Genomic DNA, 16,195 nt, shown 5'->3' with positions numbered 1-16,195 from the left:
GGGGTGGATTCTACATGACTGGACTCTGGGGCCCCTCCGGGCCCAGCGTGGGGCGGCCCCTAGGGCTGGGGCTCTGGTTGACCCTGCCGTTTTGCCTTCATCTGCAGGTACCGCCCTTTGCCTTCATCAAAGCGCTTCTTCTCGTCCTCGGTCTCGGGCACGAGCTGGGGCACGGGCAGCGACTTGCCCTCCTGGCTCAGGGACACGTAGGTGAAGAAGGCACTGGCCGCCCGGTAGCGCTTCTGCGAGTTGTCCACCACGGGGTCGGCGTCCACCAGGACCTCGATCTCCATGGACTTGTTGCTTGTGAAGGTCATGCGGCCAGAGATGGTGATGACGCAGCCTTTTCTGATCTTGTCGTGGAAGTTGATGGCGTCCACGGAGGCAGTGACTATGTTGGTCTTGCAATGACGCGCAGCCACGATTCCGGCCACCTCGTCCATGAGCTTCATGGTGACACCTCCATGCACGAAGCCATGCAGGGTGCAGTCGGAAGGCCCCACCAGGTGAATCAGGCTGGACTGGCTGTAGCTGACCGTGTTGGGCTCTGGGTTCAGGACAGGCTGGACGATGTCCCCGTTCCTCCACTTGGTCTCCATGTGCGCCAGCTTCTGGGCCTCATACCGCTTCCGGCCCTCCTCCTCCTGCTCCTGCCGGGAGTACACGACTGGAGGCACCTCCAGGACCTTGTCCACGTTCTTCAGTGACAGGGGCACATACCACAGGGTAGCCTTATTGGTCAGCTTTTTAGTACCTGTGAGGATGTTTTCTGACATCACGTGGACCTGGACCTCCACGGAGTGCTTGGAGGTGTAGGTGATCTCCGCGCTGACGTGCACCACCTCGCCAATGCACATGGGGGACAGGAAGTCGGTGCGCTCGACACGGGCCAGGGCGGCCACACAGCGCTCCCCGTTCTGGCTGTTGCAGTGCCGGGTGCTGATGATGGCTCCTGCCTCCTCGATCATCTTCAGGATCGTCCCACCGTGGACGTTGCCAGCCACATTGGCATCATCTGGCCGCATGATCCGGCAGATCTGGATGGCGGACGGGGTCTCGGCGGCGGGGCCTGACATGCCGGCGGCGACCGTGAGCGGCTGAAGGAGATCGCAGGTGTCTGGCAGGCCTGGCGCGGAATGAATGAGCCCTGAGGGAGAAACTTTTATCATATATTTTTAAACAGTTATATATTTTGAGGAATATATGTTATAGCAGCTACTTCTATCATAAGTAATGCACTAACTATTCAATATTTAATCTTAATTTTTTTCCCCATGGCAAATGAAGTTTTTTTTGAGCCTCAGAATAAACATGAAAGATAGCCTAGAAAAGGTACTGCTTTAACCAAGCCCAGAAATATGAGAGGAATTTATTGTGTGATAAAGGAAGGGAATGGCTTTCTGATAGATGAGAAGTAAATACACAAAACATGGCAGCAAGTAGAAGCATAGAATATTCAGAGAAAAGAAATTCATTTACTTTTCATGAGAAAAGGAGAAGGGCAAAGGGAAATCAGATGAAGTAGCAGATGGGAACTTCTGGGTTCCCACGACCACACTCATAATATCCCCTTCGAGGACAGAAAGAGCAAATAATTCCTTAGGGAACTTATTGTTAGGATTCATGGCATGTGTACCAGAAAGAAATGCTGAGACTTTGCATAAAATTAACAGAGTTGGGGATTAGTTTATTTCCATAGGCACTAAATTTCAAATTGAACTTGAACTTGGGGGTAGTCAATGGCTTTTGCAGTAGCTTGGAATAAAACTGCCTAGTAAGAATTCTTTATATAAGGTGATAACAAACCAAATGAATCCTTTCTCTTGGGATGGAGGAATAGACAACACAGGGAAAGCAGATCACAGAAGCTATGGTGACAAACAAAACAGTGCAAAACTAGTGTTACAATTTTCTTTTTTTTTTTTTTTTAAAGATTTTATTTATTTATTTGTAAGAGAGAGAGAGTGAGAGCGAGCACAGGCAGACAGAGTGGAAGGCAGAGTCAGAGGGAGAAGCAGGCTCCCTGCGGAGCAAGGAGCCCAATGTGGGACTCGATCCCAGGACGCTGGGATCATGACCTGAGCCGAAGGCAGCTGCTTAACCAACTGAGCCACCCAGGCGTCCCGTGTTACAATTTTCCATCAGGCTTACAGAACAACCCAGTTATGGAAGTATCAGGACCTAAGGCTAATTTATAACAAGAAAGTAAGACCTGAGCCCAGGTTACCTGGTTTTATCTTGATTTCTTATGCTGAAGCTCCGTTATCCGTGGTGACCTGGCACACCACTTTTGCGCCGCCTCAGAAACAAATGCGCTCAACCTTTTACACCACACTAACAAGTTAGTATTTTATCTTACCTAGACAAGCTACTCCTACTATCAGTCAACAGCCATAATATCAGCTCCCAGGAAATAAAACAATTGCATTTTTAGTCCAGGCTTGGTTGACCTCTTGTTACATTAAGTGAAAGAAATAAGTGGGTTAGAGGAAATCAATTGAAACAACTGTTTTATAACACATGAAAGTAATATTTTAAAATAGTCCATCTGTCAACAGGACATTGACACTTAGGAAATTCTGTGGATAAATTTGGCAGGGTTTGAGTCTTCAGTGTTGCAATTACGAAGCTTACTGGCCAGAAAGTGACCATAGAGGCAAAGGGGGATACTATCAAGATATGGCCAAAAACAAGATAAAAATCCAATAGAAGAATTGCACATCACAAGACACAGAGTCATTGATTTATCAATGAAGTATTTTATGTCATTTGGACAATCAAAATTTCTCAACCTGTTTTTCACAAGATGTTATTTGTCCTTTTACAATAAAAGTTTCTGAATTGCAAGATTTTTCAATCTATAATATGCTATAGCAAAACTGCAAATGTCTAAGAAAGGGTTTTAAGCATACAAACTTATTTCACTAACTTGTTTTATGCTCTAACTTTTTTGGTAGAATATTTCAAACACTGTTTGATATGACCAATGTAACTAGTTTCCAGGCACTGTTGTCACCAGAGTTTTTAATTTAGTGTTTCAATTTTTTATAAGAAAATTTAGCCAAAGCAACTGTTTAGTATTATAAGTAGATGAAAAGTTTTACTCAAAAATTTCTGCACCATGGAAATCTCAGTCAGAATGAAAAGAACCATATTTACCAGATGGATCTATAGAATCCTCTACCTGGACAGTGAGTAAATACTTTTTTTGCAACCGTCATGCAGTCTTGCATGTGACTGTGATGTAGTCAAACAAAAAAAGTGACTGTTTCCACCTTTTGGTCATACAGGAATGGCCCTGCTTATTTTAAGAAATAATGTGCATTGGAGTACCTGGATGGCTCAGTGGGTTAAGCCTCTGCCTTCAGCTCCGGTCATGATCTCGGGGTCCTGGGATCGAGCCCCACATCGGGCTCCCTGCTTGGCGAGGCGCCTGCTTCCCCCCACCTTCTCTGCCTTCCTCTCTGCCTACTTATGATCTCTGTCTGTCAAATAAATAAATAAAATCTTTAAAAAGAAAAAAAGAATGTGCATTACACAAAATTGTTTTATGATACATCTACTTGGAAAAATAGAAAATGTTTCACTCCATTTATATCTAAGTAACTAAACTAATTTCCTTTTCACCTTGGTGACAACAACAATAATATTCTTGAAGACTTAGAATATCAATATAGACTACATCTTTCCACTAAACATGGTCATCTTCCTTTAAGGGAAAAAAAAAAAACTTCTTTGAAAGATGTGTATGGAACTGGCAGCAATACAACTACTAAATGGAGCAGCCATTTCATCTCTCTGAATTAAGATGTGATCTGTAAATTTTAGATAATGAGAGAATGAAGATTTGGTTCTTGTCATCGTGACATTAACTAATAGACTGATTTGGGTTTTTTTTTTTAACATCAAATCTCCACCAAGGAAGCTTACTGAGTTAAGATTTTCTTATAATACTGAACACAGGCTAAGAAAAATTTTGATTTACATTTTCTTCAGAATTCTAAGGCAGATGTGTGAATATACCCTAAGAACAGTAATCAATACAAAGAGGATGAAATCTGTGTAGGAGTCAGAAGATGTGTGTCCAAGGTCAGGTTCTGCTACCATTTTGGGACAATGAGCAAAACACTCCAGGCATCATTTCCCCAACCTAAAATCAAAAAGTTAGAACTGATCATTCGAAAGATCCTTCTCGATCCCAAAAGGCATCATTTGAAAATATTTTTTAATCTATCAGACACTTCAGTTGAAATACAAATAAGTAAAATGATAGTGGGTCCTGATGTCTCATGTGTATTCCAATTACAAAGTAATGGAAAGATTTCTAAAGGGCATTTTAGTCAACGTGTTAGTTATTGTGTTGTGCAGCCCATTTCTAAAAGAAGTGCCTGTTAATCTTACGTGGTGGGTCTAAGGGCACCTTTAGAAGCCCGTGGGGAAGGGGCTCTGGAAGGAATGAGTTCTGCAAAGTTCAAAGCTAACATGTTTGCCCCTTTGACAAAGCATTCATGAGCCACAAAGATTTCCATTTTGTTCTCCTTGGGTTTGGCAGTTTTCTGAACTTTGTAGTATGAGTCTGAATCACATACAAATGTGAACTACTATGTGAGCCCAAGTGATACAAGATCTTATATGGAAAGTCAAGATACTCAGAGGCTTGTTTTAAAAGAGAAAGTTTATTTTTACACCTTTGAGGCATTTGTGTGAATACTCATGACACCTAGTGGTCAAAAACTGGGAAATGGACTGTTTAAGGAAGAGGAAGTAGAAATAGCCTGAAGGAGAAAGGCTTATAGATTAAAGGAAACACTGTTTTAGCAAAAACATTTATCCCTAGGGGGACCTAATTCTGAGGGCTCATATTTAAGAAGAAAAACAACGTGAAGAAAACAGAAAACACAAGGTGTGAAATGATTTTTAAAAAGAGAAAGTCTAAAGAATCTGGAAATATATCTATAGAGAATGAAGAACTTCATTCGTGTTCTGCCTATCCAGCATTATGAAAAACAATCATTCAAGAACATGTGCAGCGTGCCTTGGCTCAGTCCAAGCACACATGGTTACACACTGGTCTTTAGGACTGGTGAACCGGCAGGTCAATATCTTTTTAACTTTGTGCCAGCTTCTTATTTTCTGTATATCGATGCAGACATAAAAAAGTATTTCCAACAAAAGTGAACTCTCAATTATTCATGTTAAATCAAGTTTGCAAAACCTCCAAGAAGAGATGTAAAGCTGGAGTTCCTTCCCCAAAAAAGTAGTAGATTATCTCTTTTATTTAAAAAAAAAAAAACAACTGAGAATCAGAAAGATGATAATAACAGAAAAGATACACAGAGACAGAATGGATTTAAAAAAACAATTTCCTGCAAGAGTGCAGGTGGGAATGAACGCAACTGTTTACAGACAGTCCTGATAATAACATTCCTAGACGTGATTGCAAGTGACCACTTCTTTTGGTTTTTCCCTCAACTTTATGGCATTTCTCAATGAGACCCATCCTAGGAATTTTATCATAGAAAGTTTATTAGCTCTACCATCCCTCTCTCCACATAAATTAAATATATTCCATTCTTGAAAACAAGCCATAACTGATTGCTTAGGCCTCTCCTACCAGAAGTATATTCCAGAATATCCCTGCTTTTATCAAAGTTTCTCTTACAAGTTCGTAGGGACGCTGATAGACTGGAGTTATGTTAAGTCCTCCCTTTTTGAAAGCAAAGCTCTAAATATTCTGCATATGTGTGCTTTGCCTAAGAAGGATGTTTCCCTTCAATATGTTAGCCTAGTTAATTTTGGTATTTAAATTAATTTAAGATTTCTTAAGAATTATTTATTATTTTAGATCATGTATATTACTGCTCCCCTTCATTATTATAAATAGCCCAAACTGGGAGTCTCTGGAAACTTTTCCAGACCCAGAATTTTCTGAGAATTTAATCAGCTCAGTGGATACACATTTCTCATTACTCTGAGGTTAAAAGTTTAAATTGCAGTTAGCTGATGTGCAAAAAAATAAAAAGAGAGAGAGAAAGAGAACAAGAAATCAAGTTTCCAGAATCCAAAGGTCTAGTAAACAAGTTTTCCGAAAGGAGAAGCCAGAATACCTTTCATGCATTGAAGTTGCTCTTGAGATCTGCCTTACAGCCCTTCTGGGATTCAAGAGAATGGGACCTAGCAGAGGCTGCCCCATAACCATCTGTGTGTTACTAGACAAGTCACCCAAACATTCTTGGTCTTCCTTTCTTCATCTTCTAAAATGAAGATATTCGGCTAAATGAAATCTAACTAAAGTGCCCTTTGGCTTCAGAATTTGATTTTTTAAGTAGTTTATTGTATCTACTTTTTTCTCATTTTATTATCTCTGCTAATTATGCTCAAGTTCCCAGTTCAATGCTCTTTGAGATTTGAACTCAGAATAGGAACACAGTGATAATATCTGTATTCTCACTGCTATGAGAAAATAGAAAAATGTATCAGAAGATTTTCTTGAAGAAGAAAGAAAAATAAATAGAAACTTACTTTAGGCAATGACATAATATTAGTTTTACGTCATTTATACAATAATTTATGACAGTTTTAAACATTACTGGTTGGAAAGTTAGAAACTGGTAATTTACTATTCAAAAGTGGGAAGGAAGTAGGCTTCAGGATGCACGTTCACAAACTAGAAATTGTTTTTTAAACAATTCTGCACATTTCCAGAGAGATTCAAATATCTGGTTGTAGGTTGATTTCTCTTTAAGGTTCCTTCCAGCCCTGAAAATCTAAGATTCTATATTTATCTCTCCTGGATTTTTCTACCAGATGTCCCTTCCAAGTGCCCCTGGACTTGGAGTCATTTGATTCCATGACTCCTATTTGCTGAAGAAAACCAGAATATGTCACCCCAAAAAAATTTGCCACAGAAATTATTTTGGGCTGAAAACAATTAAGCAGTAATTGCACACAAAGCTGCACCTTTTCTGCCTAAACACAGGACATAAGTCTCCCTTCCTGGAGATAAACTCTTATCAGCCCAGAGAAGGCACCAGAAGAATCTGCAAACAAACCTTCCTAAACTAAACCCTTATCTTCCTAGTAACTTCTTCACCATTGACTGCCTTAAGCCTGAACCCCTTTGTTTTGTCAATTCTCCACAAATTTATTATTTCTTTATGTAAAACATATCAAGGCTTCCTGCTCTAGTCACTTCTGGTCCACATTCTCTTGGGTAGGCTCCACATACGTGTAAAAATTCAATAAAACGTACATGCTTTTCGCCTGTTCTTCTGTCTGTCAGGTTCATGTTCCGACCCAGCCAGAAACCCTAAAAGTGGAAAGGAAAACCTCCCTCAACCTCTCCACTGCCAATCCACAAGAACAGGAAAGCCAGTTAGTGGACTAGTAATGACAGGAAGGGAAGATGCTTTAGAATAAAGATCATTTTCACTGTTTTTACCATTTTCAAATTTACCTGGTAAAGAAATCATGAAATATAGGTAGCTTAGAAAGAATAAGAAATAAGAAAGAGGGGAGAAGACAAACTATTATTACTAGGCAATGCGTGGGGGATGGGGGTGGGTGGGAAATAAGTGTTTTACATTTGTTTTTGGAAAGCTGTTTTTTTGCAACTTAGCCCCTTCGTGTTCTTTCAAGAGACACGTTCACGTGGTGGTCAGGTGCAAATTGCAAGTGGGTAGCAAGGCTCCTGTATTTACAATAGCACTTCTCGGGAAGTGCTCAAGTAAATCCTGTGGCTGAGAGGATCCCTATGCTTGAGAAACGTGGGTTGTTTCAGTTCCTGTGATATTTATTTAACGTATAAAGTGTGAGCGAACACATATGCCCATCCCTCAGGGTTTACCCACTACCCTGAACCAGTAGACATTCCAATGTAAGAATGTTTAAAAAAAAAAAAGGCAAAATGATGGTGTCAAATCTGCTAATGTTTCTTTCCCAAATAAGAAGTTTACCATAGTCAGGCTAAAAACTCCACACACTCATCTAACATTTCAAAGCTGTTTCTTCCTTAAGTAATAAACATGTTTTTGTTTTTGTTTTTGTTTTGTAAAGAAAGAGATCACAAGTAGGCAGAGAAGCAGGCAGAGGGGGAGGGGGAAGCCCCCCTCCTGAGCAGAGAGGCGGATGTGGGGCTCCATCCCAGGACCCTGAGATCATGACCTGAGCTGAAGGCAGAGGCTTAACCCACTGATCCACCCAGGCGCCGCAATAAACATCTTTTTAAAGGTAGTGAATAGATTAATTGTGGAGGGAAGGAAAAACAGGATACATAGTGATTGCAGAAGCTTTATCTTTCCCTTTAAACTAAATTCCTACTCCGTTAGCCTGCCTTTATGGATCAGGGGGTAGTTGCAAATGCTTGACTAGCAAAGAATTGTGGAATTTAAGGAAGTCGAAGCTATGCATATTACTTCTTTTATTATACTGTAACCTAGGAATTCTATTCAGAACAACTCTTGTGTTTAGAAAGCATTTTTGTTTCCTTGTCGGGCTACTGTACTATAAACCTACTGAGGGCAGGAGCATTTCTTCTTGGTTTTGCTTTGTTTTTTTTTTTTTGTTTGTTTGTTTGTTTTTTTGGTACCCCGCCTCCACCCCCCGAGTCCGGAAAGGAAGAAGGAGAAGAAGAAAGAGAATCTCAAGCAGGTTCCACACCCAGCATGGATGGAGTCCTACATGGGACTCGATCTCATGACTCTGAGATTATGACATGAGCCGAAATTAAGAGTCTGATGCTTAACCAACTGAGCCGCCCAGGAGCCCCAGGAGTATTTCTAACTCAATGTGAATTGCCCCAAATAAATATCAGTCTATAGTAATAATTTCCTGCATACTATCCATATATATTCCACCATCACCCCATTTTCCCCCACCATATTCTCAGCCAGCAAGAACTTCCCTGTTTGAGAATATACCAGACCACCTGCCCTTGTCAGTCTCCTGTAACCTCTAAACTCATCATTTGGCTCTACCCTGAGCAAAGTGGGCCTATGACAACCCTTCCGTTGTTACATATTCGCAAAACAACCTTCTGGGAACCTACCTGACATCTATTCCACTTTCTCTGATGGCGCTTTTCTAGAAAGGAGAACAACTGATTTATAGGACCTTCTGCTTATCCCAGAAACAGGGCTTTTATTTATTTATTTTTAAAGATTTTATTTATTTATTTGACAGAGATCACAAGTAGGCAAAGAGACAGGCAGAGAGAGAGGAGGAAGCAGGCTCCCTGCTGAGCAGAGAGCCTAATATGGGCCTCAATCCCAGGACCCTGAGATCATGACCTGAGCCGAAGGCAGAGGCTTAACCCACTGAGCCACCCAGGTGCCCTGAAACAGGGCTTTTAAAACATACTCTTGTCTTACTGGATTTTAGCAGTAGGCATTCTACTCACTGTATGTTAATCTTAGAAAATGCACTGACTCCCAGATGAAATTAAGTACAATGCCATGAATCCCCTCTCCTATTGTGAGTGATAATGATATTTAATTGGTAAATAGTTATTCGTTTTCTTGGGGAGTTATTATAAAGGATCAGGAGCAAACATGTATTTATATCCACCAAAAAATTCTAGCACAGTAATTGGGGGCAGAATAAATTTAAATGTCAGATGGCATAGAAAGCATCCACTGTAATTTGTTCTACCTTATTACCAAGTAAACCCCATCGCTCCTAAGACCTATTAGGACTATTTAGCAGTTAAATCTGTTGATCTGTACTTTAATACTTAGACCCTGGGATCTCTTTAAATTGAATAAAACAACATAGCCCCGCCTGTGGTTATCTACAAGAGCAAAAAACTGAAAACAATCCACATGACTATTAAATGAGTCTTTTTTAAAGTAAATATGTAATTATTAAAGAGAATAAAACAGCTCTATATGTTCTGATAAGAACCTATCTCCAAGACAGTTTGTTAAACTAATAAAGCAAATTACAGAGATACATACATACAAAATTATGCCTGCATTTACAAAGAACCTTTCTAGAAAGATAAACAAGAAACTGTTTACCATGATTGCCTCTGAAAAGGAGACCCGAGTGGCAGGGCACTGGGGTAGTAGGCAGACTTGCTGTTTACTATATAACTCCATAGTATTATATTTTGAATTCTATAATGTGTGCACTGAATTTATTTGCAGATTCAAAATTATTAATTTTTAAAAATTGCATAGGTACTGGAATAAGACAGACTTGGGCTAGTGTCCTGATACAGTTACCAGATAAAATATAGGACACCCTGTTAAATTTGAAATTCAGATAAAGAATGTATAAAATAAACTCTAGGTCCTGATTCCACACTTTTGTTTGTGCCCCTAGAAAGTGAGTTAGGAAGGAGAAGAAGGAAGCAGAAGGAAGGAGAAGGCAGCAAGCAAGGATGAGTGAGACCTTACGCAGAGACTGTCACCCAAGGTGGTCCAGAGGGAAAGCTCAGCCTCAGAGTTGTCCCAATCTGCGGCAAGGGAGCTATGTTTGTGTGCCTCACACCCAGACTGCCGGTACTGGTGCGGAAAGGATGCGAGCATAAATTCTCAGGCACCTTCAGCCCTTTGTAAGTAGAAAGCGCCCAGCAGTGTGCGGACTGCCTGGCCAAGAGGGACCACGTCTGTGGCTCTGGAAGTACACCCAAGCTGGGCGAGCCAAAAGAAGGTATAAAAACATATCCAAGGGAACAAGAGATAGGTCACTGGGAGTAATGGTGAGCAGAGCCACTCCTATTCCTGCCTCTGGTTCCTGAACCTCTACCTTCCTCCTGTTGGGTAGCCAGCAGTATGTAATGGCCGTAGCTCTGTGGGACAAACCACATCCTGAGGGGTCATATATCCCACTCGTAGCTGTGCCTTCAAGAGAATGTCCTGTACTCTATCAGGCTAAAAATCTTCTGAGTGAGGTAGTTCGTGGTAGGACCAGTGAATTCCATGGTCATTACACTTTGTCACACCTCATTTACCAGAAAGTGGGTGCGCTGACCCATGGCGATGTTGTTTCACAGACCAGACACTCTGTGGGCCCTTAGATAGTGGTGTTAGCCGAGACCCTTCAGCAAGAAGGGAAAGCTTCTATCTGGAATGTCTGCCTGGTCGTGATGAATTTAGCCATAGATGCCTCTGAGAAAAAGCTGGAAAGCTCCCTGCTCTACACACTGCTACGCCATAGCAGGGAGTCCTAACTATTCATTGTTGCATTATCAAATCACGGTTTAAACAAGCATTTTTAAAATCTCTCATGGTTTCCATGGGTCAGGAATTCCTCACGGCTCAGCAAGGCTGCTCTGAGTTCTCCAGAAGCAGACCCAGAGGCAAGAATCTTTGTACAAGCAATTTGGGTTTTTGTTTTGTTTTGTTTTTAAAGATCTTATTTATTTATTTGACACAGAGAGTGACTGACTCCTTCTGCTGCAAAGACTCTCTCCTGTTCATCTCCTACCTGGCTCCTTTTCTTCCTTCAGGTTTTAACTTAAATTTCTCCTCCTCAGAGAGGCTATCCCCAGCCTGCCCACTATGGGTTCCCACTGTTATTCTCCATAAAGCATCCTGTTTAGCCCTTCACAGCAATCATGTCAACCTATAATTATTACAGGAGTTCTAGTTTTTTGTCCATCTCTCCCTCCAGACTCTAAACTCCATAAAGTCAAGAACTTTTCACCTTGTATCAGTTTTGTATGCCCAGCCTAGCAGGATGCCTGGTACATCATGGGAGCTCAACACACATTCATCGAATTGAATGAATCAATCAATTAATCCATCTCAAACATGCTGACGTTGGGGTGGGACTCAAAGACCTCATCAGCTAACTAATCAAAGCTAATACAATAAGGAAGACTTGACTTATATATGATATTTATAAGTTTGTCCTTGGTATAGAGTATTTCTCCTAGATCAAGAAAGAATGACTGTGTATATAGAATTTAAGTATAATGAAATAAGAGACATGATAGAGATAATGTGATTCTCTACTTGGTAAATACGCTGATGACACTTTTACAAAATCATGTCTTGGATTTATTGCCTTTGTTAACATTGTTTTGCCTCATTCTTGTCTGGTGTCTTATTTCTTATTTTAATGTGTCTTTGTGCCCCTGATTTGTGGAATTGAAATAGCACTATTTCCCCATCAGCTGCCCAAACATACAGAATCAACGCTGATTTAAATGTTCTGGGATCCTAAAATTACTGTCTATTTCCAAAATAAAGAATTTAAGTTCCTTCTAAAGAATTTAAGTACCTTCCACAGACATGTTAGTCATTTCAACATGAAATCAAAGTTTTGAGATTATCTCATCTATGTTATGATGGTTTCTCCAAGGTTTCTGGGTGTGGTAAGCATTTTGTAGAATGATGATGCATTATACAGGTCAACCTCCAGAACTGGCAGTTTTCCAGAGTTTGCCTGTTCCAGATAGGGTGGCATAGTTCTTTCCCTTGTTTCTGCCCTGCATGGCTAAGGAAGGAAGCTGAATTTAGTGGTCAGTGCAATAGACTGAGTCAGCAAGCTTAGTTTCTATATTTGGTCTTGTGATTTACAGAAAGCTTTTGTCAAACCAATTCTGCCTAAATCAGGGAAGAAGTCTTTGTTCTCTTACATGTAACTTCTCCAAACTTCTGTATGAACACTATCATCATTGCTACTATTTTGAAATTCTGAAACATATCACTGGGATTTTCTCCCTAGTATGTCTCTTAGGAAAGTAATAAACCAATGAAGAGGCCAAGCAAGAAACAAACTACACCAAACACCAGGACATCAGTGGCATAACCACACAGATTTCACATGACCCAGCGCGGCCATCCACTCAGACATGAATGAGAAGACAGGTCGTTGGAGTTGTGCTCAAGTAAATACCACAGCCTTGCTTAAAGCCCATCAGATGAGAAAGAATAAAATTGTCCCATCATAAATAAAACACTTGTCCACGAGGGTTGACTTTGGACTAAAGATTTTTCTACCTTCAGTTATTAAATTGTATAAGGGAAACGTGTTCCTTGTTAAAGTAGTTTAAGTGCCTCCAGGAGGAAAACTATTTTGCCAGGTAGAAGTCTCCTTAATCAGGTACATTCTACAACTTTTTGAGGTCAGCTGTGTTGCAACCTGGCAATACTTGGCCTATGTTATGAAGAAAGCTGAGTAAGTGCTCTGGGGACCTAGCTGAAGGGTAAATACTTTTTAAATATTTTTAAAAGATTTTATTACATTAATGTATAAAAATACTTATTGAACCAGTTAATAACTGAAAATTTTCCAAAAGCTTTAACAGTTATCAATAAGCAATTAATAAAATAAATAATAGAGTTGAGGTAAAGTTAAATACTATGAAGTGAAAAAAACGTGGGATACGCTGGTAAAAGACAGCGGTCCAGGAATGACTCTAAACTGCCCTCCACCCAGGGCACAACAAATAGAGCCACATATGCAGCAATTCTCTCTGAAACAAAACAACCAACCTTGAAAAACAGCTGAACAGATTCTCTTACAGCAAAAGATTAAAAAGGCCACATCAATACTAACAGGGGAAGCAAAGACATGTTTCTCTAAAACCCCACCTCCAGCGCAGCAATCCACAGTCGGGAGAAGCCAGGAGGAACGTCACAAATACTGAGCTTCACCCTGAGGGTACATGCCCACATCTGGCACCCCAACTCTTCAGCCTTGCACCAGACAGATGAGCCCTCAAAATCTCTGGTTTTGAAAACCAGTGTGGCTTGCATTCCAGGAGAAACATAGGATGGTAGGGAACAGAGCGTCCACTCTTAGAGTCCACTCACAAGCAGACTCAGTTGCTCGGGAAGCAGCGCAAAAGCCGCAGATTGAAAAGCACCTAGATCATATATATGTAAGGGAAATTCACTTACTAACCTTAAGTAATCTGGGGGTTGCAGAAGCTTGTTGGGACTCTCTCGGACTGGAGGCACAGGCAGGCACTGTTTTTGCATTTTCTCTCCCGTGCAGCAACGGCAAAGGCAGGCCCCATCTTTGCATTCTCCCTCTGCCTTGCGGGTGCAGGCGTGGCCGGCGCCATTTTTGAATTCTCGCTTAGGGTCAGCAGGTGGGCACTCCAACCTCTACGCCACTTCCGCATTTTTATATACTAACAGTGAACTCTCAGAAAGAGAATTTAAGAAAACAACCCCAATTACAATTGTATCAAACAGCATAAGATATCTAGGAATAAATTTAAGCAAGGAGGTGAAAGACCTGTACTCTGAAAAGTATAAGACATTGATGAAAGAAATTGCAAAGATATTTTGTACTCGTGGACTGGAAGACTTAGTATCATTAAGATGCCCATCTTACCCAATGCAATTGGTAGGTTTAATACAAACCCTATCAAGACTCCAAAGGTATTTTTCACAGAAATAGAACAAACAGCTCTAAAATTTGTATGGAACCACAGAAGATCCTGAGTAGTCTCTCAGGATCCTGAGAAAGAAGAACAAGCTGGAGACATCACACTCCCAGATTTCAAACTATATGACGAAACTATAGGAATCCAAAGAGTGCGGTACTTGCATAAAAAAACACTCATAGATCAGCAGAACAGAATAGAGTCCACAAATGAACTACTGCATATATAATCAATTGATTCACAACAAAAGAGGCAAGAATATACAGTGGAGAAAGCACAGTCTTTGCAATGAATGGTGGTGGGAAAACTGAAGAGCCACATGCAAAAGAATGAAACTGTACCATCATCTTCTACCAGACACAAAAATCAACTCAAAATGGTTTAGACTTACTGTAAGAACAGAAACCATAAGACTCCTAAAAGAAATCACTGAGGGTAATTTCCTTAACATTGCTCTTGCTTATATTTTTTCAGCTCTACTCCAGAGGCAATGGTGACAAAAGCAAAAATATACAGGTGGAACTACATCAAACTTAAAAGCTTCTGCATGGTAAAGGAAACACTTAACAACATGAAAATGCTACCTACTGAATGGGAGAACATATTTGCTAGTCATATATTTGAGAAGTGGTTAATATCCAAAGTATATAAAGAATTCATTCAACTCAATAACTAAAAAAATACATAATCCAATTTAAGATAGACAAAGGACCTGAATACAGATTTTTTCCAAGGAAGACATTCACATGGCTAAATAGGCACATGAAAAGATGCTCAACATTACTCATTATCAGGGGGATGCAAATCAAAACCGCAATGACATATAATTTCATATCTGTCAGAATGGCTATTACCAAAAATATAAAAAATAACAAATGCTGGCATGGATTGTAATTATAGGGAACCCTTATACCCTGTTGATAGAAATGTAAATTGGAGTAACCACTATGGAAACTATGGTGAAACCACTATGGAGATTATTCCTCAAAAATGAAAAATAGAACCGTCATATGATCTAGCAATTCCACTTCGGGGTAGTTCTCTGAAGAAAACAAGAACATTAATTCAAAAAGACTTATGCATCTCCATGTTCACTGAAGCATTATTTACAATGGCCAAGACAGGGAAACAACCTACATGTTTATCAATGGATGAATGGATATAAAAGATGTGATATACCTATAAAGTAGAATACTATTCAGCCATAAAAAGAATAAAATCTTGATATTTGTAACAACATGGATGGACCTGGAGGGCATTATGCTAAATGAAACAAATAAAACAGGAAAGACAAATATTGTATGATTTCACTTATATATGGAATTTTAAAAAAATGACAACAAATGAAAAAACAAAACTCAAAGATACGGAGAATAGAATGGTGGTTGCTAGTGGGGAGAGATGTTGGGGAGTAGGTGAAATGGATGAAGGGGATCAAGAAGTACTAACTTCCAGTCATAAAACAAGTAAGTCATGAGGATGTAATGTACAGCATGATGACTACAGTCAATAACATTGTATTATATATTTAAAAGTTGTTAAGAGATCTTGAAAGTTCTCATCATTGTGACCTTGTATGAGGACAGATGGTAACTAGGCTTATTGTGGTGATCACTTCCTGATGCATACAAATATCAAATCATTACACTGTACAACTGAAACTAATGTATGTCAATTATAATCACTTAAATAAATATTTGAGTTAAAAAACAAGTATTGCCAATAGAATATTGGTTTGTATGATCCCATATATAAAATGTCTGGGGTCGATATGCACATAAATGTATAAAGAATTACTTGAATATCCATAAGCAGATATGAACATTTATAGTCTATGGAAGTGAGACT

The 16,195-nt window shown here is 39.9% G+C and overlaps 1 protein-coding gene across 1 annotated transcript; it reads right to left on the bottom strand.

Moving 5' to 3' along the window:
• Window positions 1–6: 6 nt before the first annotated feature.
• LOC132013166 (cytosolic acyl coenzyme A thioester hydrolase-like) lies at window positions 7–1,147 on the bottom strand. Its single transcript, XM_059392898.1, has one exon. It carries the CDS (start codon window positions 1,074–1,076, stop codon window positions 60–62), a length of 1,017 nt encoding a protein of 338 aa, XP_059248881.1. The 5' UTR covers window positions 1,077–1,147; the 3' UTR covers window positions 7–59.
• Window positions 1,148–16,195: the final 15,048 nt, after the last annotated feature.

Source organism: Mustela nigripes, chromosome 3 (assembly GCF_022355385.1).
Source record: "Mustela nigripes isolate SB6536 chromosome 3, MUSNIG.SB6536, whole genome shotgun sequence".
NCBI classification, from domain to species: domain Eukaryota; kingdom Metazoa; phylum Chordata; class Mammalia; order Carnivora; family Mustelidae; genus Mustela; species Mustela nigripes.
The sequence above is the reverse complement of the archived record's forward strand: the minus strand, read 5'-3'. Positions and strand labels throughout refer to the sequence as shown.

Bases quoted from the DNA above. Each gene is read 5' to 3' on its own strand.
- LOC132013166 (XM_059392898.1), bottom strand. From the start codon at position 1,076: ATGTCAGGCCCCGCCGCCGAGACCCCGTCCGCCATCCAGATCTGCCGG.